Genomic DNA, 24,332 nt, shown 5'->3' on the forward strand with positions numbered 1-24,332 from the left:
CACTGTTTCAGGGTGGTCCCATACTGAAAACTGGAATTTGGTGCACTCATTTCAATATAAGTAGGATTTTCTCTAATCGACACAAGCTCAAATATATACATACAGCTCCACCAGTGTTCGGGTAAAAGTCACATTAGAGGTTCTACCTCACATGCTTTTTGTAGATGGGTGAACGTTTGACCTCTCTTCCTCTCAGAACTGGTAGAGCTCGGATAAATTGGTTGGTTTCCCACCACAAACCTTTTAAAGCATAGTTCATAATTTCTCAATAGGGGTGAGGTCAAGGTTGCTACATAAGCTTAATTTAGGCCTGTTTTACTCATTCCAAAACCACTTTTGATGCGTAGCTGGGATCATTGTCCTATTGGAAAACAAAATTTTTTTCAAAGGTTCTCTCATCTGAGCCAAAGGCACAGCCGGCAGATCCAGAGCATCGGTGCCCGATGTCCACAGTGTAGTTTAAAGTCACCATGGACTGACAAGAGTGCTGTCCCACAAACCAAAGCTGCTCCACAACAGCAGCTCCAGGCTTAACAGAAACCCGCTGCTGTACACACAGACAAGCCAACGCTGTGGCCTGTTTTGCAGCCACTCATATTGATGCACTGAAATAATTCTTCAAATTCACCTCAACCCAGATTCAATCTCTTCAATTAACAGCTGCAAAAGTTAAAACCTGGACATAATTCAGTATTCCAACAGGAAGATGATCCCAAACACATTAAAACTGATGGCTAACATTACCGTATTTTCCAGACTATAGGGCGCACCATGAATTTAGGTGCCAAAATAAACGTAACTTTTATTTTGATTTAACTTACTAGGTTTGTTGTTGATAGCATGTACTCCGGGCGCGGAGTGGACATCCGAATGCCCTTTGAGCGGAGCGGCTTCATTGCTAACCAAAGTCGTACTTACACATTTTAACAGATTTTTAAGCGCATTGTACCACATAAAATCGGTCAGTAAGCACAACGGTAATCATATATAAGGCATACCATCAATTTTTGAGAAAATGTAAGGATTTTTAGTGTGCCTTATAGTCCGAAAAATGCGGTAAATCATAACAAGCCCAGATCAATAACACATCCGCATTGAGATGAGTGTAAAAGTAAACTTGTGACACAAACAGTAAATGCAAGTCTTTGCTTAATTCCCCTCATTAGTAAAAAACCAAACAAAACAATCCTAAGGAGACAGTAAATGCACACGGACTTTCTTGTTTGTCGTATCTTTATGGAAAAGGAAAAAATAAAACACACAACATCAGAAATGTCCTTTATCTGCAGTGACATAATAGACAGGTGATGTTTTGCAAAACAGCTTTCAAGTACTTGCAAGTAAGATGCGAGATGGAAATCGACAGCACTCCCATCCTTTGTTGAACATAATATGGCACAAGTCTTAAGGTGGGGGAGGGCTGCATGGGTAACGGGACAAAACCTTTTTATAGGTATATTATAAACATTTTGCTACAAAAGCTTCTACTAGGTAAGACCACATGAACCTGAGAAATGCCATAGGTAAAGCAAGGCAGGATCTAGAAGTGGAAGAAAGTGAACTAAAAGCACTGTGTTAAGTCATAAAGGAAAAAAAAAAAGACTGGAAACCACTTAAATACTCACCCCTTCACCTTTTTTAGCTTCACATTTCTATCTTATGCATATGATTTCCTTAAAATATTAAACTTTCTACAAAATGTACATTCTGTTGCTGATATTCATGGTTAAACCCATAAAACTGTACAGATCTGTTTACATAGCTAACAGTGATTGTTATGGTCGACAGTAGAACACTCAGGTTTCCAGCAGACCAACAAGCTTTACATGATACAGAACTGATAAAAAAAAAAAAAGAAAGAGCTCAACTTAACATAAGAAGCCCTTAGAAATGTCTCATCTGCATTCGTAACGCATTCTGCTCATTGAAATTGATCAACCAAATCTTGTGACTCAGTTTGATGAAAACCAGACGACAGTGATGCTCCGGGAAATGACGGCGACCGGAATCCGACGGTTTTCAATTTGCTCGGCCCTGATCGGTGAGAAACTAGCTGGAGACTCAACGGTCAAGTGTGTTTTTTTTCCCACAGACAGTGAACACACCATTACATTGTCCTGAAAACAACACTCCGCCGTGCACTGCACGGTGCGACGCAACGCAAAGTCAGACGGTGAGCCGTTTCAAACTAAGTCAGAGGAAGCACAGAGATGCTGCGGCGCAGCGAGAGAGAGCAGGACTCTCAGGAAATAATTAAGGATGGCCTGCACCGTTGGTAGCACTGGTGCTTGTCCTTGGTTTAAAGCCCGGGTTCCATCTGGGTTCACCCTGTGCATGCGTGGGTATCTCCCACAGACCAAAAAGATAACCGTTAATTGGCTACTCTTAATTGCTCTAAGGTGTGACTGTGTGTGTGTGTGTGCAAGTTGTTCATCCTGTGTGTCTCTGTGTTGCCCGGCGACGGATCGGTGACCTATCCAGGGTGGACCCCGCCTCTCAGCCAGCGACCACCGAAGACAGGCACCAGCCCCCGCCACCATGCAGGGATCAGCAGGTATAGAAAATGGATGGATGGAATTTAAGGATGCTTTCACATAGGAGGAGGCGGTGCTGTGCACCTCCTCAATACATTACTACGTGTGTGTGTTGCTTAACGGGAGAGCAAAGTTCAAGTACAATCTTACGTGCTGCTTCCATAGTGAAGACAACCTTATCCTTTCCAGCCTTCAACCAGCCTGAACTGTCTAGTCTAGTGGAATAAACTGGATTTGGAAATACCTTTTTGGTCATCTCAGAATTAAGATAAGGATCTTCCCTCTCTAGAGAATACAAAGAGGCCACTTTACCCAGTCATGCTAACCAAGCTAAGCACTAATACAAGATGCTAAAAGAAGTTTAAAACGTCAGCTCTATGATCATTTTGTCTTCGTTTTGAAATAGTAAAATCCTTTTTTCCACCCCCATCCATCCATTGTCCAAAAATGGTTAAAAAAAATAAATAAAACAACTGGGCTTCTATTCTGAATTCAAAATATCTGGAGTAGAGCAGAGATCCACACTACTCCAGACATTTTGAATTGACAAACCTTCTTGGTTGGGAAGCGAAACATCTTCAGCTTCAGAATAGTCCAGTTGTTTAATTCTTTAACCTTTTTTGGATTGATTATGACCTGGACAACTGAGAATCTTCACCGACATCCATCCATTGTCTTCCGTTTATCCAAGACTGAATCGTGGAGGCCACAGGTGCAGGAGGACCTCAGAAAGAGACGCTGGAAAAGGTATCAAAGTTTTACAAAAACTAGAAATCGGACATCGGCCCCTGAATCCTGATCGGAGCATCTATACCAGCGGGAGGCAACTCTGAACCGGCTAAGACACGATAATTCACACACTTCATGATTCTGCAGGATACTCGTGAAAAACAGTCAAGCTCGGTTAAAAAAATAGACAACAACATGGATCCTGGCAATGACACCGACAGAGTCTGAGAAAACGCCTGTCCGGATCCTTCAGGCAGATTCACTTTTAGGCAGATAAGTAGGAAACTAAAATAACTATACAACGGCCCAGATAAGAACATCTGGTTCTCTTCTGGAGTACGAAGAACGTTTGACGTAAACGCCTTTTTTTTCTCTCAGTATACCAATCCGTTCTTAGTAGGTAGAAATTCAACAGTAATAAAAAAAACATTCTCCATCTTTGGGGATCCAGACATCAGGATCAAAACATCTCAGCTTCGTATAAAAAAGAAAACTTGTCCTTGTGTGCACGTGTGTGATGCAATGTAAACACTACAGGGGTCGCTCAGCTTTGGGATTCCTTAGAAGTCAGTGTTGGTTGTTAGAGTGGAACAGCTTTCTGTTCGCTGATGAGGGTATGAGCTAATGAGTCAGCTATGCACGGCACACCCCCCCCCCCCCCCTGCTCTGGAAGTCTGGAGGAAGTAGTAACATGGGATTGGTCCCCTCCAGGAGGAGTCTAGTGTAACATGTAGCCCCTGTGTGGCCCAGGAGTCTGGCTCTTTCTGGGCTTATTGCTCACGGGTCAGAGGCTCGCTGCTGGCCACACTCCTCCTACAGTTTGCCTTGTTTCAGCCTCTCTATGTGGTGGCAGAGCTTCAGAGCCGGCCCCAGTTTCAGGCCCATGTACTTCATTATCATGTCGCTCCTTAGAAGCATCAAAGCCTTTCCATCGATCTCCTGCGGAAACAGAGAGGAAGGCATTACAGGAGGGAAGACGCTTTCCCCCAAACCAGAGAGTGACTGTTTCTCTTTAACTTACATGTTTTCTGAATAGTTCTGCGTGAGGAGCTAACGCTGTGGGGTCTGCATCCCTGACGAACTGCATCACCTCTTCGATGGACCAGGAGGCGGGGTTTCTACCGGGCAGCTGCAGACTCTCTCGATTGGGTTCCGGACCGGTGGTGGAGCTGGCTGCTGCCAAAGCACACGCACCAAATAAACCAAGGGTTCCTGCAGAACAATGCCGCTCAGGCGTAAAGTGTGAAGCAGCGACCGTCGTCTCAGACAGACTTGCTGCGTACCTTCGACCCGTCTGAGCGACGGCGTGGAGCTGAGCTCTGCCGGGTTAGACGAGTGTCGGCGCACCGCCGCGCTGCCGCCGCCGTGGTGGTAGAGGCTGCTGGCCTGGGGGTGGTACTCAGAGGAACTGCGCGCCGTTTGGGGCCGAGGAGTCATGGAGTTAGACGCCGAGTCCATGTATCGCGTCTCTTTGATCAGGCCGTTCTCCTCGTGTGGCAGGGTCTCGGCTGAAAACAAAACGCAGGCAGGTTTTAAGTGCTCGCTCTGTTCGAGGCGTTTTCATTTCAATCCATTTACCATCGCTTACAAGACAGCAGGGTTCAATCCTAAAGCCATTAGCAGGCGCTAAACGGGTGCAGAGCCAAGACTGCACGGCCGAGGGCAAGGCAAGGCAAGGCAAGGCAAATTTATTTATATAGCACAATTCAGTACAGAGACAATGCAAAGTGCTTTACATGATTAAAATATAGGAATAAAAGCAAGTAGGGATAGAATGTAGAAACAAAAAAAGACATTTAAAAACAGTTTAACTTGAACATTCAAAGGCAATTTTAAACAAACGTGTTTTTAATCTCGATTTAAAGGAACTCAGGCTTTCAGCACTTTTAGAAAGCCGACCTTGTAATTGTCTTTAGATGCTTTTGGAGGTTCAGGTCTAAGTCCATCCCTACTCCCAGATTTCAGGCCTGATTAGTGGTTTTTAGCTGAAGCGACTGAAGCTGTGTGCTAACTTTTGATCTCTCCTCTATTGGTCCAAAAATTATTACTTCTGTTTTGTTTTTTTTCAACTGAAGAAAAGTGTGGCACATCCACGTGTTGATTTCTTCTAGGGCGTAACAGTCATCGCAGAGGCGAGGGGGGACACACTTTTCAGAGGTCTACCGATGGATTTATCCTCCTCTCTCACCTCTCCTTAGCGACCAAAGAACCACATGATCACTAGCAGCCACGGTGCAGCGCCAGGGGACCGGCTGTAGCTCTTTAAACAAAACCTAAAGTTTCACCAGCCAAACTCCAGAGTCGACGCAATGAGCCTCGAACATCTGCAGGATAAGCAGCCTGATGATTAAGTGCCAAATGAAATGTCTCCTCTCTGCTTCTGCTCTTTCTATTGTGGCAGTAAAGATAAGTGCAAAGCCACAGTGAGCACAAGGTCTGCACAGAAATGACACGATTGAGTTTATTCTCTGCATGAACTGACCAGCAAGGGCTGCAACGTTAGTATTCTTGTGAACTAGCTTAACATGATATATGGGCGTGTGTTAATCAGTCACCGTTTAGCTAACATCGGCACCCAATTACTCGACTTGTGCCTTCTGCTGGCTCTGGCTGCTTAGATGAACGTGATTCTGACACAGCGTTTAAAGACGACTTGGAAAACGAGTTACCGCATGTCAATGACGGTAACGGTTGTAACGGCTGAAGAAAGTGCAGGGAACAGAGGAGACATGCACTTCTAATCCTGAAACTAGATGCGAAGGCAGATCTGCTCCTGAAATTAAATGTGGAACTACGTATGCATTCAATTAAAAGACTACCAAGTCACAATGATAACAACACTCTTCTGTGTAGACGCTATTGACTAGGGGGAAAAAAATTTTAAGAGTAAAGTGTTTAGAAAGGAAGTCATAAAAATCCCAAATATACATGAAGCCCTTTATAGGAAGCTGTATTTTCTAGTATATGTTGAGGTGTGTCTGTCTTTGATTCATGCTGGCAGAGAGTGAGATTTCCAGCAGGTAACAGGAAGGCTAAACACATTCCAGAAAAAGTTGAGCTGTAAATCTTTGTCTGTCACAGAACATGATCAGATGTTGACAAGCTTTAGTGAAATCCCTGAATTAGAGAAAGGATCCACATTCTGGAGGGATGCACCCAGTAGATGCTGCTTCAGAAATGCTAGCAGCACAAAGGATGCTAATGCTAAAGCCACTTTACAATGCTAACCCAATAGCGACAAGTTAAGTTTTATAAAAATGTAAGTTCTAAAATATCTGATCAGTGCAAGAATAACTGCATCTCATAATCTGACTTGATATGATACATTTTTAAACTTGAATCAACGTTTTTTATTTACTTATTCTTTATTCCATTAAAGAAAGGTATTATTTCATCATCTTTAACAATCTGCAGTGGTGCATGACGCAGGATGCAGTTAGTCTTTCTGGTGCCTCAGCATGTCAGGACAGGCAGTTCTCTGTTTATTACCATCTTAAAAAACGAGAATATTTTATTGAGTTTCAACGGTTTGGACTGTGACGAGAAACAAAAAAAAGTGGGGCAAATTGCTTGCATCTGCCTGATGAGCAGGTTTAGCCTCTCCTCATATTTACACAGATTTGCAAAAATGGGAGCAGTTAGCATTGTGCCATGGAGTACCTCTTGTCTTTGTCAGAAGGGACGACAGCTCCAACATAGAGAGTAAACACGTTTGAAATAAGAGCAGTACCTTCAGATGGGTGAGCCTCGGCCCGTAAGTGTTTAGGAGAAAGAGGGGCGGCGTACGGAGGAGAGATCCCTGAGAGGCTGCGTTTACTGCCCCGGGCCAGAGCGGAAACATCCAGCGCCTCTTCTTTCACTGCAGGCCAAAAGACAACGGAAAACCGGATTTAAGAACACAATACAAGACAAACACGCACAACTCAGTTGATGTGATGACACCATGACTGTGGGCACGGCTCTCACTTCCTCTAATGATGTGGTCATCAGCTATGGAAAACTATAGAAAACCCACTGAAAGTGTCCAATGTGTGGGATCGCTTTAATCTGAACAGAAATCAATACTCAGCGTAGGGATGGGCGATATGGACAAAAAAATTTATCACAATCATTTCTAGGTTTTATCATGGACGATAAAAAAATGAATATTGCTAGATGACGTCATCGCCTGATTTGCATATTTGAGCATGAGATTCAGGCTGAAGGGGGGAATCGATGCTTTTACGTGTTGTCACCGAAGTCTCCAACATCACAGAGAAAAGTATATAGAAGGGTCTGAAAACTGGCTAAATCTAGCGACAGCCTTATTGGCACAGGGTTAGTATTAGCTAAGGACCTTGTGTAATAAATAAGTTACCCTCTACTTCAGCTTTTTATGTGGCGCATTCGCACGGGATAACCGAAGCCTGAGATTCTCACACAGCGAGAGCCCGTTAATGTCAGTCCCCTATGAGTCCCCGTTAATGGCCAGGGACCCAGGCTTTTCTAAACACGCCAATGCAGCCTCCATTCTTTACTAAACACAAATAAAAATGCACCCAGGAAACAAAAATAAAAACTGCCTATTCACGTATCGGATCCCGCCCATTTCTGTCCAAATCACAGAGATGCCTATTCTCATTGGATTAGTATTACCACTGGACCTCTGAGATCAGCAAAACATAGCAGGTAATCTGTAGGGGAATTTTTACAAATTACTCACGTGGCGCATTCGCACAGGATTAAAAACACAGAGAATCTATGTAATTATTAAAAATCACATGTGGTCCCTAGGTAAAACTAATCCCGTGCAAAAGTCGCTGAGTTGGGAGCAGTGTTTGTTCACACGTGTGCTGGACTGAAGGTGTGTCGCTCACAGCAGGCTGACAGCGGTGGAAATGTATCGTTTTTATCGCGAGATGACAAATTATTACCACGGGGAATTGTTTTGACGGTCTATCGCACACGATAACAACTCTTTTCCAAAGTTTGAAGACGTTTCGCTTCCCGTCCAGAAAGCTTTCTCGATTCAAAATGTCTGGATTAGTGTGGAGTTGCAGGCTTTATAGTATTGCCCACCAAATGCCTTGTAATGGCTTAGATGACATGCAAACTGAACAGAAACTGGTCCACCCCCTTAGTAATGGAGAGTTGTTTAATATGCCTGAAATTAAATGAGCTGTTTACCTTTTTGATGGGCAATGTATAATCCTTTTTTAAAGCTTGTCTGTCTTTGCGCTGAAATAAAAGCAAATGTGTAGCCTGGCACTTTAGTGCGCTCCAAAAGGTTAAAATCTCTGAAAATCCAGACTGCAACACGCAAGAAACACTTTTTTGACACTTCTATATCAGAACTTTGGTTTTTAGCTGCAGATCCAAATCTTCAATTATATACTAAAGACATGCCATGTTTAAATTTACTTTAAACAGTAAATTATTGATTTAAAAAGAGGAACCGAATTATTTATTTACTTGCATTTTCTCTTTCATGTATTTCTATTAGTCATAACATACGCTTAAGTAGTCAAATGAAAAATCTGCAGAATGCAGCATTTTTTAAAGCGGTAACTGAATGAATGGGCGGACTAATCGGCAGAGCGGTGGATTACTAGAGGACTCGGCAGCTCGGCCCTGGTTCCACCAGCAAGCGGACGCATGGTTTACCAGACTTGTTCCTGCCGTAGGCGGTGTAGTGGCTGAACGGCTGGCTGCTGAACAGGTTGTCGCACTGAAGGTGACGGCACATGCTCTCCAGGAAGCGTAAGACGAAGGAAGCACTGGAGGCAGACGGTAGTTTGATCACAAGGACGCCGCCGTCTGTTCTCACTTCCAAGACAAATGACAGTTTTATGTTAAGGCCATAAAATCTGCTAACCTCTTTACTGCGTTGCCATATATCTGGGGTTTTACCTTTGACGGCTTCGCCTCCCCCTGAGTCGGTCTGCAGGGCACCGAGGAGGACTTTTGGCTGGTAAGCGCAGTCTATACATGACTGGACCACTTGTTGGAGCACGGCGTTCACTGGCCCGGGGCCAAAGTGGTCTGGAAAGTGCTGCATCTGCTTCCTGTCCAAGTGGGGGCCACAGTTCCCATGCTTATTCACGTACACGCACACTGAGGCACAACGCAAGCACAGAGAGGCACATTGAAGACATCGGCCGGCAGAGTGGAGTCTGCAGATGGAAGCAGCTGACTGGGAGGCGAAAGCACAGCAATCTGTACCTGTTGAGACCACCGAGTTGAGGCTGGGAGGATTTTCTTGTGGAACCTGGAAGCTTGGCAGCTGTGTGGGGCTTTGCAGAATCTTGGACTTTCTCTACAACAAAAAAAAAGAAAAAGGAAAATAGTAAAACATCAGCGGGCTGATAAATGGGGGGGGGCTGTAGAGGCAACATCCAATCAGATGAGGCGTTGCGAGCCGGGGATCGCTCAGCCGAGCCTCACCTTACTTCCGGGTTTGGGTCCTCTTTTCTTGTGAACCCGGGGCACCAGCTGAGTGTCATCGGGGACGGCTCCGTTGTGGGAACCCGCCGCCGCCGCCACGGCTTTGAGCAGAGCGAGGGTCTCGCTCTTGGGCCGGCGGCCCCTCACGCCCTTCCTCACAGGCAGGGCGGGCAGAGGGTTAGGGAGTCTGTAGGGTGACTGCATGGAGCGCCGGCTGGGCTTAGAGGGCGACGACGGGAAAATCTGCAGGTTCTTTGGAAGAGTCACTGAAACAGAGAACCGAGGCTACATTCATTTTAGGTCCCTCTTTTGGTCAGAAGAAACAATCCAGTTATTAAACATTTAAACAAAAGTGAAGACTGATATACTGGGTATGTATGGAAGAGAGGAAATCAGATGTACTTTTGTCCAATTACAATTTGCTGAGACTTTATTTTGCTTTGGTGGGTTATATAAATCTCTGAGTTTTTACATGTGGACAGTTCATCGTTGAAGGAACCTCACAGATCAGCTTCTGTACTCAAACCTACAACTTCCTCAATGTTCAGACTTTTTTCTATGAATCGGAACAAATTTTGGAAACAGCTTGGACGTGTATTATTGTTTAAACCCAAAGCTTTACTTGAGCATGATGAGGAACGAGTTGTTAACAACAGCAGACGACCAACGGTTCATATTGTTCTATTAGCCCTTATTAACACTGGATTTGAGACTTTTTTTTACAGCTGAGCCCAAAGCTGTTTATTCTGGCAGAATACATTTTGAAACAATCTTTTTTTTTACTAAAACAACGTGATAATGACGTTTTGTATGAGAAATGAGTATTTTGACCCCTAAATTAAGATAATTAGACATCCTGCACTTGAAATAAGATCATAGAGATGAATTGTTCATATTTTAAGTGCAAAAATCTTATTCTATTGGCAGATCATCTTATTTACCTGCTCAAATCAAGGACAGATACACTCATTTTAAGAAAATTTAACTTATTTTTAGTTCCGTTTTTGCAGTAAGGAGGCCCTCCGAACTCAAATGCTACGTTCACACAGCAGGCAAATGTGACCCATATCCATCTTTTTCATGGCAGGATGAACGGCCCAATTCCAATAGTTTTACCCTCCCTAAAACATCCATTCATGCCACCTTCATATGTGGTACTACAGCGGATCTCCATCCAATAGTTTTCAAAGCGTCATGTTGCATTTCATCCTGGCTCCAACTACACGCCCACAGACGTCTCTGCAGCAGCAGCAGCCGGGGAAAAACTTTTCAGCAGAACATCTGAATTGAGCATCAAGACCTGCAGTGTGAACGCAGCCATAGACTGGCAGCTCAACACCCAAGATAAATCTTCCAGACATCTGTGGAAACATGCAAGAGGTTGCAGATTGAAGGGTTTGATTGCATTAATGCCAATAGAGACCTTTCCACCAATTACTGAGCATTGAGTAAATAATTCAGATAAAATATCAACATAAAAAAGGTTTAGTAAAGTTCTCTGGAACCTGAATAATTCCTGCCTTACCCTACATGCCCGTCTCCAAACATCTAGACCATTTGCAGTCTACAGAGCCATAAGTGTTTGACATAATCAGGTTATCTATAAGGGATTTGTACATTTTTGTGGTAAAATAATCTACGCGGTGCTTTCGGTATAACGTGTACTCAACAATGAACCATCAGAGTGCGTGTTTGTCTAAAATCTGGTTTTTGTACGAGGGTTGTGTGTGTGGGAGTGTCTGAAGGGGAGAGTGCTGTTCTCTCAGTCTGAGGTGGAACAGACACAGGACAGGCCTGCTGTAATGTAAACAGGTGAGATGTGAACAGCGTACGTTCTCCTCCTGCTCCATCCCACCCAGACACACACACTGACACACTGACAGCACCACTGTGCCTCGTCTCTGCACGTCGGCTCTCTGGGCTCAGGGCTCAATGACGCGCCTTGGTGAACGTTTCCTCCGCCTGTCAAGAGATCCACGCTGGAATCTGGACCTCTACAACTTAGCAAGTGTTGGTATTTAAAAACGGAGCCGGTTACTAGTTATTTATACAAAAGGAAACCCATCCAGCACTCACAGATAATGGACGAAAATACACAACATAACGACTGGTCCAATCTGTTGGTTGGACTCTGTTGAGCCAATCTGCTCCGACAAAAGGAAGCAGACCCACCATACTGTTTGTTTGGACACTCCAGACAGGATAGATGGACAAAAAAAGTAAAAAAAAAAAAAAGTAAGCTCTGCCTTTTTTTCCACCATTCACTAGAAGAGAATAGCTGAGTACTGAGAAGACAGTAGCTATGTTTACATGCACAACGTTTCACGATCGGACTAAAATGTATTCAGATTAAAAAACAAAAAATAATATGGACACACAGTCATGTATGTAATCCGATCATAATGTGTGTGTACATGCACCTGGCTTTATTCAGAATAGAACAACTCTGACATGCGCAGTTATCAAATTTTCCTGAAAAAAAAAAAAACATAGAAGAATTTCCGCCTTTGCTGAACAACAGAAAATAGTGAACAAAGCAGAATTATGCGAGTTTGTTTGTCTTCTGTGCGCCCAGCCTGGACCTGCAACAGATTCTAATCGTTACTGAATAAATAATATCATATTCTCAATACAAACTATCTGTAGGTTCTGTAGTGCTGATATTGGATCGTAATTGACGGAGCGTGTGTCGTACTGCCATTTTGCTGGCATCTGGAATAATTTGGGCCAGATTTGTTTTTAAATTCTGTATTAGCTTATTCTTGTATTAGCTTAGTAAGTAATAGGATTTTTGTGATATTTTGTGAACTTTAGTGTTTTTTATTTTGTTTGATTTTTATATTGAATTCAGTTCACTGGAATGCTTTATTTGTTCCCTATGGAGGAAATTACATTTAAGTAGAGCCCATCCAAGAAAAGACAAAACATGGGTAGACAGGTGCCTGAGGCTGCAGCCCCAAAGGCGCTGCCTTTCGCAGATAAGAAAAAGAATACATTAGGAAAAAGAAGGAAAAAATATGCGTATCTCACACTGTCTCTCAACAGGACACAGTGTGAGACTGCAAAAAACAACACCTCTGCATAAAAAAGCTACATACAGACAACATCATATATCAGGTTTTGGTAGCAGTCTGACCCAGTCTAAGAATAAGTCCAGTTCAACTTGAAGCTGAGGTTCAAGAAAGTTCCTAAAGGTTGTGAAACTGCCTTTTTTTAGGTTTGAATGAGCACCCAGTAAAAAAGTAGAAAATTAACATATCATGGGAAAGCTGTTAATCAAGGTTTAATGTGTCAAAACAAAGCTATAGGGTGTCATTTAAATGTAAATCAATATAAAAACGACTGCATTTAATTATTAAAATGTATAAAATGGCAGAAAAAAAGAGCCAAACAAACTTCTTTTTCCCCCCATACTTCTCCAGACTTAAAAAAATGGTCAGAGAAAATCCCAAATCCTTTCCAGGAGCGTTGGGGAACTTTGAGTAGCTGTGGTGCAGATATCTGCTGCCCCCTAGAGTCGAACACTCACCACTGTTGCCTGGAGGCTGGAGGCTGTGCTTGGTCAGAGAGCACCAGCCCACAGGGAAGATGTCCCTGGAGTCGTACTTGCACCAGTAATCAAAGGCGCCCCTCCAGCCGTCGAACATGATGAACACCTCGTCGCCCCTCACTTCTCCAATGGTGGCGGGGCAGATGAGGTACGGGTTCTTCTTGTCCACCGCCTCTAGCTTCATGCCTGGCTTGAAATTATTTTGAGAGGGTCTTGGAGGCTCCTAAAGATCAAACGACACCGACATGTGGGCATCCCGCTCTGATTTCACAGATTTCTAGCGTGTTTCGAAGACACTACAAACCTTTTTGAAGGCTGTTACTGGCGCCATCTCTGCTCCATTCAAGGTTCTCAACAGGAACATGGGCCAAGAGGAGGCATTCATACGAAACCCTGCAGGAGAGAAGAGCAACTTGGATGAACTTCCGGGTGAGAGGCGGCAGGAATGCGGCGGGGGGGGGCGTCGCTCTGCCAGTCTTACCCAGCGGGGGCTGCAGCATGTCTCCGTTCTTCTCACAGGTGCCTATCGGCTGGATGTCGGAGGAGTCCACCAGCCTCCAGAAGTCGTTGCTGTTGTCGCTCCCGTCCAGACGGAGGCGGAGGCGAACCCCAGTTAAACCCATCACCGTGGCGATACAAACTGAGGTGGAGTTGCGAGGGTCGTGAGCCTCAAGCTTCATGCCCACCTTGAAGTCGTTGGAGGGGGGGACTCTAGCCTGCAGATACATGGAAACATGCGCAGGTGTTTTAGGTTGAGGCTGCTTGTCCCTCAGACAGAAGGAGCAAAGCTTGTGCAGGTTAACACTATGATGGCAGTCATGACTATGGATGATGGCTCCACTTTTAAGGACCCACATCTATATTTACCTCAGGAGACTTAAGTTCCTCATTCAAGAAGCCTTCAATATGGAATAAAATGTTAAAAAAAATCCCTGGTCACAGGAAAATGAGCAGGTAAACAATTCAACTAGATCTGGGCTTTGATTCAAATTTCAAGAATAGATTCGATTCAGATTCACAAGATTTAAAATCGAATCCGATCTCAAACAAGTTTGCTGGTATTAAAAACGTTCTTTTAGCCGTTACCTGAAAAACAAGACTGTGTAGTTATGCAACATATTGATACTAGTATTATTTTAACATTCAACAGCAAATTAATAAAGTAATGGTAGTTAATGGCGGCTGTAAGGACCAAACTTTCTCCCTGAATGTTGAGAGAATTGCTGACACGAACATGCTGTGAGGCAGAATACTAAAACAGTTCCAGGGTAGAGAACAGAGGACGCCAGAGAAATCTACAGCTGCTTTTTCTATTAATTTCAAAAATACTTAAATCCCAAACGGACGCTAAATCTGGACACTAAACTGGTGCATTATTGAAAAATATGACATTAAAAATTCATCGGAAATGCCGGTTCACACTTTTAAGTTCACCATGGAAACTTTTTTTAAACCGATCAATGGTTATATAAATGGATCTTAAGGAATTAACATAATAATTTTTTCAGAATTGTAAAATCGATTTTTTTTAACTAAACCCAAAGTCCTAAGTATTATTGACAGCGCCGCTCAGACTCTTAGTAGTTTGTTGTCGAACCCACAGCAAAAGTCACAAAACCACACCAAAGTTTGATTTTAGAGGTGAGCCACAAATTGTTCTGAAATCTGAGTATTTACATTGATTTCTGGGAATACTGATTAAAAAAAGCATCTAAAACAAGTAAGAAAAGTCAGCAAGGCTTTCTTTGTTCAACAATCGTCGATAGAAGTGCCTTTTAACAACAATGCATGAACCATTTATTATCCTTTTAAAAGATAACCAACCAGTGGAGTGAATTTACATTTACATTTATCTGTAGGTTCCTGAGAGAACAGAAGACTGGCACTGAGAGGAACGGGAACGTCTCACTGCTTTAGTGGCATCTGGACCAACTGAGACCAACTTGAAAGATCCTAAAATAAATGCAAATTATTTAAAGCGCACTTTGTGGGCTTATGCACCTTTATTTAGTTTGTAAAAAAATAAAAAAAAGTAGTCCCAAAATAGAACCTTGTGTAGTTTAGCCTTTTAAGTTTATGGACCACGGGACCGTTTTACATAAATTTTTACAAGTATGAGTAATGTTGTGGAAATAGCTGGTTTTTATTTTTTAATGTGTGCGATCATTCAGCCAGTTAAAAACCTAAATGGATGGATGTTAAAATCAAAGTCTAATAATGGCAATTCAAAGATAATGAATGTGGTTGTTTACATAGAGATTATTAATTACAAACTTTATCAGATTATTCCCCCGCTAGAAAATTGGTAATGAGAAATGATCTTGATAATAAACATTTACCCATCCTCAGTGTCCCTCTCTCCATACTTATCAAGACCTGGAAAATGATCTAATAACATTTCTCACTATTTCAGACATTTCTGGGCCCTGTGGGACCTCTGCTTACACTCTCCTGGTGGAGCTGGTAGTGGACAGAGTAAAAATAGGTTTGATTTTAATGTCCTTAAATAGTTTTCTTTTTAAAAAACAACAACAATAAGCCAGTTTTGTGAGGTGCTGTGGGTCAATTCACCTCTGCCAATTCATACCAATGTCATAACTAAGCAACACCATTTAGTCCCTTCCTACTAGCAAGTCATACCTGCAAATAAACAATTTCAAACCCAATGTATTAAAGCCCTGGTGTATGCGTGATTTTTTTTTCATGAATTAAGGAGATAAATTTGTCACTGAAATGTTAAAACCTCATGTGTAATTTAATTCTGTGTGTTGTTAAGATCTATTTGAGCCAGCTGTTTAAAACCCCTAATCAAACTATAATAATTCCAAATGACCGTCTGCTTGTAAATACAATTTATCAGAGCCATATGAGCCCATTTCCTTACACTAAACTTTGGCTAGAACATAGAACATCACTTTAAATCCACTGCTGTGCAAGCAAAACGTCCCTCTGGCTGATACAACTACTGACGCACGGTTATTATAAAATGTCCCTGACATCTCTGGTGCCGTTTACAGGTGAGAAACCCCCCCAGGAGGAGCAGATTTTTATTGGCTGGTTCTTGCAGCAGGATGATTGTTGGGCTATAAATTCCTTCCCACAGTGCTTTCCGTAGCCTGGTGTCATGAGCTTTATAGTGTTGTCACAGAGTCGTAGAAGCCAGGTTCATTAAGCAGAAGTGCAACACACAAAATGCACGATTGTTCCCAGCGTATTTCTCAATTTTAATTTTTTTTGGAAAATTTGATGAAAGAATAAAGGGGTCAATGGAAAGAGCAAAGAATAAATTAAAGCTATAGTTGGTGAAATGATCCTCCCATCATGACAGTAATCAATACAATTTGTATTCAGGAAAGGGGAGGTTAAAAATGTTGATCTCAGTGGGACCTGCAGGCCTGTAAAATCTCTGATAAATCCCTGCCATTAGCACTGAAGGGTTGGTCAAAGGTTTGGTCCTGCCCTCACCACCCCCTGTCCCTCAGGTTCCAGGGTATCATCTTATCTATTGATCATTCTGATGCGCTCACATAACACCAGTGTCCGTGCTCGTTCCCTGTTCGTCTCCGCTTGCTGGCTGCACATGAGCACTTCTAGCTTAGCGGTTAGCTTTGGTGTTAGCCCTTCATTGTAGCTCTGCTGCTCTGACCGTTTGAACATGGCTGAGAGTTGCAGGAAGCGAACCACCTTCATGTTTATCAGAAGAAGAAAAAGGCCTCAGTAGAAAGAAATAAGGCCAGAGTGGATTTGGGAGATTATTTCATGCGATCCTCCTGAAGAGCAGAAGAGCAGGTAAGACGGTTTTGCACATGTGCAGCTATTCAAAAATGGACTTGGACAAACTTCCGGAAAAATTGCCGACTCTAGCTTTAAAGGGATCCATGACTAGTTGAACATGTTCGCCGAAAATGTGTTATAATTTTCCTATTTACTTTACAAAGAAATTGCTGGTTGTGATATGTAAAAACTCATAATTACTTTAAAATTTGTATATTCTTTGTTATATTTTTCACCCATGGAGGTTGCCATGTTTTCACCTGAGCAATGCATGCTGGGTAGAGTTATTAACACAGGAAGGTTAACATTACCCAGGTTGTTTTTTTTATCATATTGTGTTTGGTGTGAATTCAGACAATGCCACACGGTGTCGCTGTTGGCTGTCATTTCAAAACAAAAAAACTGTAAAAAAGTGAAGAGAGTCTTCATCGCTTCCCTCACGAAAAAAAAAACAGCGCCGTTGGAAGAAGAAACTTCAGAAGGACACATTTGTGCTCTCAGTGCTTCTCTCCTGAAGACTTTGAGTCATTTTTACAACAAAACTGAGGACAGGAAGCCGTTACCCTCCCAAGCTAAAACCAGCTGCCATGCTGGCTATTCTAATCCATAAAGCTGCTAAAGCCGCTGCTTTGTGAGCGAAAGACACAGAGAAACATCAGAGACAGGCGACACCGGAAGCCTTTTAACTAACGAAGCTACTGGAGGCGAACGTAAAATCATGGACCGGTCCATAAACAGATGTTAACAGACCGAAGACCGGACCAATCAGATCTTACCCAGGTGTTATTGGAGCGACACCGGACACAGAGCACTACTTGCTGGATCATACAGTCCTACGATCAGTACATGTTATTTATTATTATTATTATTATTACTTTGTTATCAATTTCAATACGCTCCGGTTCAAACTGAAAAGGTTAAGCTTTGCTCATTGCTGTTTTGGCAGGACAGAGCTAGCACCAGGACCTAGTATACGTCATTTACCCAGAATGCATTGCAGCGTAAACAACATGGTGACGGCCATGTAACAATATTTTATTAAAATTTGGAAAAACTTATCAGCTTACAGTATATTTTTACAATGTTGTTTTTGCATCTAAAATAGACATTTCTCAAACAAATCCATTGTTACAACTAATCGTAGATCCCTGTAAGACCTGTGATGGAAAACCTGGACATATCCAGGACTTTTAGGAACTAAAATTCATATTACATTTCATGCTCTTTATAACCTTTAAAGTCAATTGCAGACGTAAGGCTCAATATTTGTAGAGATGTGAAAACATAAAGAAACAAATGGAAATCTTTCCAACACATAAAACATCTCGTCTCACTCTGGATCACATGGGGGCGCTGCTCATTTCACCCCTTCATGTTTTGGTCAGATTAATAGTCATAATACGCTATATTTACTGAGAGTCCGCTGCCAAAATGGGATCAAAGTGTATGACAAAATCCTTTGAAAAATAAATACTAATATATTGTACTGCAGTCATGAGTATTTTCCTGACCATCTCTAATTTCAGCTTCAATAAAGCTTACCTGGCGAAAACAGCTTCCTGGTGCTGGTGTGGAGGATGTCTCTTTCAGGTATTCCTCCCAGCTGAAAGCATCTAGATGAAAAAGCCAAAGTACTGACAGTAAGAACAGCTGAAACAACATTTATAGCTAAAGAAATATTCCAGTTTATGGCCTTAAGCAGAATGGTTCGATATCACTCTCTGCTTTGACAGTGAATTTTAAAAGTATAAGCTTAGTTGCTTTCCATGTTCTTATCCCATGAAAGAAAAAAAAACAAATCTGTGCAATCTCATGCTGTACGCTGTATTTGCTAATTTAATGACCGAGTTATTCTGTTTTTGCTCATGGTTTGTATCTTCAACAAATTTTTAGAGCATGATCATAGAAAACCGCCTCACAGTAAGCTGCACATCAAACAGATGCAAGTAAACAGATCAGATCAAATTTCTATTGAAACTGCAATTTCTTACCAAATCACATCTAAAAGAACTCTTTTACAGACTAATGACAAAATAAACTCCTTAACATGAATAAAAACAGTGTGGAAATAAGACAGAGAGAGATAAAATCTCCAGATCAAAATATAAAAACAGAAACATTCACCTTTAGTTGCTGCAGGGGTTGTACCTGGCAGGGAAAGTGGCTTCCCCAGCTTCTCCTTTTTGCCATCTTTCTGATCTAAACATAAAAAAGTGGGGGGGGGAAAAGACATTTTGGGTTTATCTGAGTGTAAAAAGTGAAAATATAATGCATAAAACATAAATTTCCTTGGATGGAAATAATTAAACATTATTATTTAAGGAATAAAAAAAATTGGAATGTAAAAACTGTTTGTACGTTTACTTGATCAGCAAAATATGAGCCTTAGCATGAAGAATTTTTTCATTAAATTATTTTGTTAATAAAATATGTTTAAAAAAACTAAGATGAGTGCAACATTGTAAGAAAAACCGTATTCAAGCACTTTGGCTAGTAATGGTTTATTGGTTCACAGAAAACAACATTTAGCTCTGAACCAAAACAGTCATTTTGACACGAAACTGCACGTTTTGCAGCAACCATCAGCACCCAACACGACCAAAAGAGACCTTCAAAGCTGAAATCTGGTCCGGTAACACGGTTTGCATCAAACAAAGAAAAAAAAAAAAACAGGACTACTTCTTGCCTTTTACAGGAGTCTTCCCCATGTTGACGGATGAGCAATGAGGATGCTGATGGAAGAGAAACGGGGTGCGGGACGCTCACCCAGTTCGTCTGACGGCGAAAAGCTAAAACACACAGCAGGTTAAAATCAAGAGATGCACAACAAATCCAATCACTAGAACGGGCTGAAATCGAAGGCAACCGCACTACCAAGGTGCGAGCCTGTTGTGGTCGCCATGACTCGGATGATTGAGAATCTGCACAAATATCCAATCACGTTCGTCATCCCAGTTTCAAGGTGTGCTAATTGTAAAGTTTTGCTAAGACACAAGATTCAGACGGCAAGCAAACAGCTTAAATCGGAGCCAACCGCTCTGGTTGCCTGTGATTTAAGCTGTTGCGATGCCCCGGATAATTGAGAATTTGCGCAGGCATTCACAAGACTACTATATTTTAAGTGCCATGCATTCAAGCTTTGCAGGCCAAAGGCCAAAACGATACTTGATCAGTTGAAAGGAGTTTTTGCTGCCCTTGACGTCTACAGCTGATTTACATTTTAGTGGCCAAGATGCTGAAGCTTGCGGAGAGTAATGGGGTCATTGTAACGTCAGGAAAGGCTGGATGCAATTTCCCGCCAGATAGTTTTAAAAAGAACCCCATACATCACCTGCTACCTTTTTACCAGCCAGGAACCCTTTCAGAGCAATTTTTTTTATTAATATAATTAGGTAATAACATCGTAACTGCATGTTCATAGGGCAAAAAATAATAAACTATGAAAAAATAACGCTGTTACATAGGTTTGGACATCCTACTTTACCCAGGGACGTAGTAAGAATAACCCCTACATTTCAGCTCATATGCGGGAGTGAGTACACGCCAGTGGTACCATCTAACGTGGATCTGATCTACCCCAGCGACGCGTCCCCTGCTCTAGCAGGCCTTTTCTGACATCTCCCACATCACATCTTACAGCGCAGAGCATGGATCGCATTGTCAAACGGTAACAACAAAAAACTTTCCGAGGATTTTTGGTTTGCCATACACCACAGCGAGCACAGTTCTCGTCAAGTGGGGGGGAAAAATATGCCGCAAAAGTAACATTAGCAAGAAAGTGACATTTCTTTCCAAAATTCATCAAAAGACAAGAAGAAAAGTGTGAGGAATACCGGCAAGATCGCATTTGAGCTGCAGGAATGTATGTATGGCAAGTAGTGGCTGTTCTGGGAGCGACAATAATCTGCTCTTCATTTCTCTGGACTAAGGCTTTTTTTTTTTTAAAGGAAAAAAAAAAACAAGGATGCTGGAGCTAAATCTAAGTCTGCTAAAGGCCTGTGGGGAAATGTGTTTTTAGCCTGATGAAACCAATGTTGAATGTCATAGCCCCAAACAGCTTCCCCACACTGAAGCATGGTGGTGGCAGCATGTTGCTTTGGGTTTGAATGGTTCCAAATACCAGTCAGGTTCTGCTGGAAAGCCGGAAAAAGGAACTTAATGTGATCACATGAAATGTCTGTGAGTGGGCAAATATTGACAAGCTAAGCCGTGCCGACCCAAAACGCCTGGATGCTCTATTAAGATCAAAAAGTTCAAAAGCAGTATTTTAACAATGTACATCCCTTTTATTTTAGTTTTGAACTCCCACAAGAAGAGATTTCAATTTATAGACACAATAGCTCTGAAATCTTTAATCTCGGTTTCATTTGATTTTTTTTTTTTTTTTTTTTTTGCACCACAGAGGCGTGGCATTTAAACAGGGGTGTGGAGACTCTTTCTTTCCACTGTCGGTCAAATGAAATCAAACTGTCCCACAGAAAACCGCCATTATAAGAGGTAAAAAGAAGGTGGGCCTTGTTGCGGCTCCAGCGGTGTGGTTTTTCCAGTAATCGGCTGCCACTGATGAGACAGGAAGCCTGAAGCGGACTGTGGGGGGGGTTTCATGAGCTCCATAGCCAGGCATGTGGGGGTGTGCTGGGACAGCCCACATCACTCGGCTCAACTCTCAGGACATTCCCTCAACTTTTCACCGTTTCGGTGAAATGCAACCAAAGTGTCCGCAGGGAACAAGAAACCAGCAATAGTCCTGCTTCTAAATGCAACCTTATGAATTAAAATAAATATTTCACCTTGATCGTATGCAGAATTATGCTTTTTATTATCCCTGTTGATGGTATCTAGGTACGTAGTTATTACTAATATTAGAAGCTAAAGTTACGACATAACCGAAACATTTCTCCCTGTTGAAAACCTATTTTTTGGGGGCTTAGCGATTTATAATTAACTCTCAAACTTGTCTTCGCAGTGAGTCACCCAATAGCAGCTTTCTAATGTTTACTTTCTTCCAGCTAACGCGGGCAAACGCCGAGGCAAGCTCACTTTAAATTAATTATTGCGGCAACATTGATTTCCACATTCCACATTTTAGCTCTTAAAACCGGGTAGAAGACGGTAACATAAACCACTTTCCGCTAATAGTCTGGGCCCCGTGTTGACAACTGGAAGCGCTCGGCTGGCTAGCCACGGCTGCTGGCTAATAACTGGGCAGGCTAACCTTAGCCTTAACCTTCTTACAGCAGTTTCTTCCGCACCATGAAGCACAATTACACCTAACTGGACTCGACTAGCTCCAGGTTTCAAATTCCCTAAAATATATGCCATTCACTTGAACGAACGAACTTACAAGTGCGGTCTTTTTTCGACTGAAGATCCACTTTTTTCTATTCGTCAGCTGCCATTTTTTCGCAAATGTTGTGTATGCTTACACGCATGTAATTTATGCCGAAGATCGTGTATTAAGGAGGAGGAGTAACAAGACGAAGGACTGGACGGAGTCGTACTCAATAAAGGGTTCCTGTGCGCCAATAAGCGCGTGCGTTGTTCCGGAGGGTACCCAACCAGAGATAGGTTTACTCAAGCCAACCAATCAGCGTCTGGACTGCGTAGGGAGAACTTTTGGGATACGCTAAATGGAAACGAGTTATCCATCTTTCTTCGATGTGTTTATAGAGAATCTTTGTCGTGAATTCCTCCTGTTGTGGTTCAAAACAGAAACAAATGGAAACATGGATGTACATTTTATTTAGGCAATTCTGACAACATCTTCGTGAATGAAAAGAAAAAAACTGCTGAGTCAACGCGGCACGTGACGTGGTGGGAATTATACAACCCGCTCAAGCATAACACAGTTATCTAAATAGAAGATAAAAAAAAAAAAAAAAAACTTCCAACAACAAATTTCAATAACACAAAACAGATCAAACAAATAAACAACGCGCTTTATGGAGAACAGGCGCCAATTAATAATTTACACACGAACACAGTAGTGACGTGATGTTACCAGTGGATGTTTGGGAAAGTTTCTAAAGGTTTCGGTGCGAACTCTCAGAGCTAACAATGCGTCATCACATTAACCAAACAGCAAGTGATTCACAATTTATGTCCTGTTTCTTCTGGAACTGGCGTGTTTCCCCCTCCCACCTTTTTCCCCCCACAGAAATTAAAATCTGCTATCGCCGTTTGATAATAATAGATAGAATACCTTAAAGCGAAAAGTGTCAGAGCTGTGTCATGTGAAAAAGAAATTCATTGAGAACACGAATTGATAACAACACAGTCTTATCTCTCTTCAGACACACTATCTGTTCTTCCTTATGCAAGCTAATACATTCATTTTATACAAACTATTACAACATAATCAAAACCTATATTATATATATATATTTTTTTTTAGTTGAAATGAAGGGAAAAAACTTCACATATTTATCTTTTGCTTTATACTTCTACCACACATGGTCAAAATCAGATTTTTTGCAATACAATATTTAATAATGTATTGAATTTTATACAACTCTATTGGGTCTGTGTTTTCAGTTTTGTAAATATACAATATTCTTGTTTGCTTTTTACTGGTCTTATGACAAAAATGTTTTATATTTAAGGTTAGAACTCCATCTCCATCGAAATATTTTATTGCTATAGTTTGCCAATCAAACAAGATTTTTGTTTCTGATAACTATACTGTATTGTCAATAGCAAAAAAAGAAGCTACTTGTACATTCTTACTTCCATATAACTAATGGATGTACATCTTTCATCTTGGGATGAGGTGGAAGATGCACAACATGATGAAAGTGCTTGTTGCACTTTCATCATGTTGCTTTCCCAGCTCCATGTCTGAAGCAAACAGCTGCACAGCTCGGCTTCAAATGTAAAAAAAAAAAAAAAAAAAAAAAAACTGGCACGGATAAAAAAAAAAATCATACATATCATACAGAATCTATGTTTTAAAATATGAGAAGTAATGCAGGATGATGTAGAAATGTATTTGTTCAATCTACATCAACTTTGTGTTTGTTTGTCAAGTAAAATCTCTATAAAATACGTTTAACTTTGTGGTTGTAACATGATAAAATGTGAACAATTTCAAGAGGTATTTTTACATTTGTAATGCACTGTATACTTCTTCCTACATGGTCTGGTAAGCTAGAGAGTGCAAGTATTCTTTCTCACTTTCACAAGTGTGGAAAAAAAGTAATTGGTAATACTTTTATTCACTGGAGTGTATGGATTCAGTTTATTAGTGTTAAAGATGAAGTTTAACTGGACAGAGTTAGGATATCTCCATTATTGTAGTAAAATGCTTTTGATAAAACAGTATC

At 41.7% G+C, this 24,332-nt stretch overlaps 1 protein-coding gene across 2 annotated transcripts; it reads right to left on the bottom strand.

Moving 5' to 3' along the window:
• Positions 1-1,215: 1,215 nt before the first annotated feature.
• LOC105925415 (Scm polycomb group protein like 2) lies at positions 1,216-22,449 on the bottom strand. Of its 2 annotated transcripts, none has more exons than XM_012861260.3 (15): positions 22,355-22,449; positions 19,697-19,799; positions 19,135-19,209; positions 18,553-18,623; positions 13,718-13,952; positions 13,541-13,629; positions 13,216-13,459; positions 9,687-9,952; positions 9,465-9,558; positions 9,153-9,356; positions 8,907-9,068; positions 6,994-7,122; positions 4,547-4,771; positions 4,285-4,436; positions 1,216-4,202 (listed from the first exon to the last, which is right to left on the bottom strand). In XM_012861260.3, the coding sequence occupies exons 2-15, from the start codon at positions 19,716-19,718 to the stop codon at positions 4,077-4,079; spliced, it is 2,094 nt and encodes a 697-aa protein (XP_012716714.3). In that variant the 5' UTR covers positions 19,719-19,799; positions 22,355-22,449; the 3' UTR covers positions 1,216-4,076. The 2 variants fall into 2 exon arrangements, with proteins under 2 accessions (XP_012716714.3, XP_012716715.3); XM_012861261.3 differs by having other exon boundaries at positions 4,285-4,439.
• Positions 22,450-24,332: the final 1,883 nt, after the last annotated feature.

The sequence above is a fragment of the Fundulus heteroclitus genome, chromosome 9 (genome assembly GCF_011125445.2).
Source record: "Fundulus heteroclitus isolate FHET01 chromosome 9, MU-UCD_Fhet_4.1, whole genome shotgun sequence".
Taxonomy (NCBI): domain Eukaryota; kingdom Metazoa; phylum Chordata; class Actinopteri; order Cyprinodontiformes; family Fundulidae; genus Fundulus; species Fundulus heteroclitus.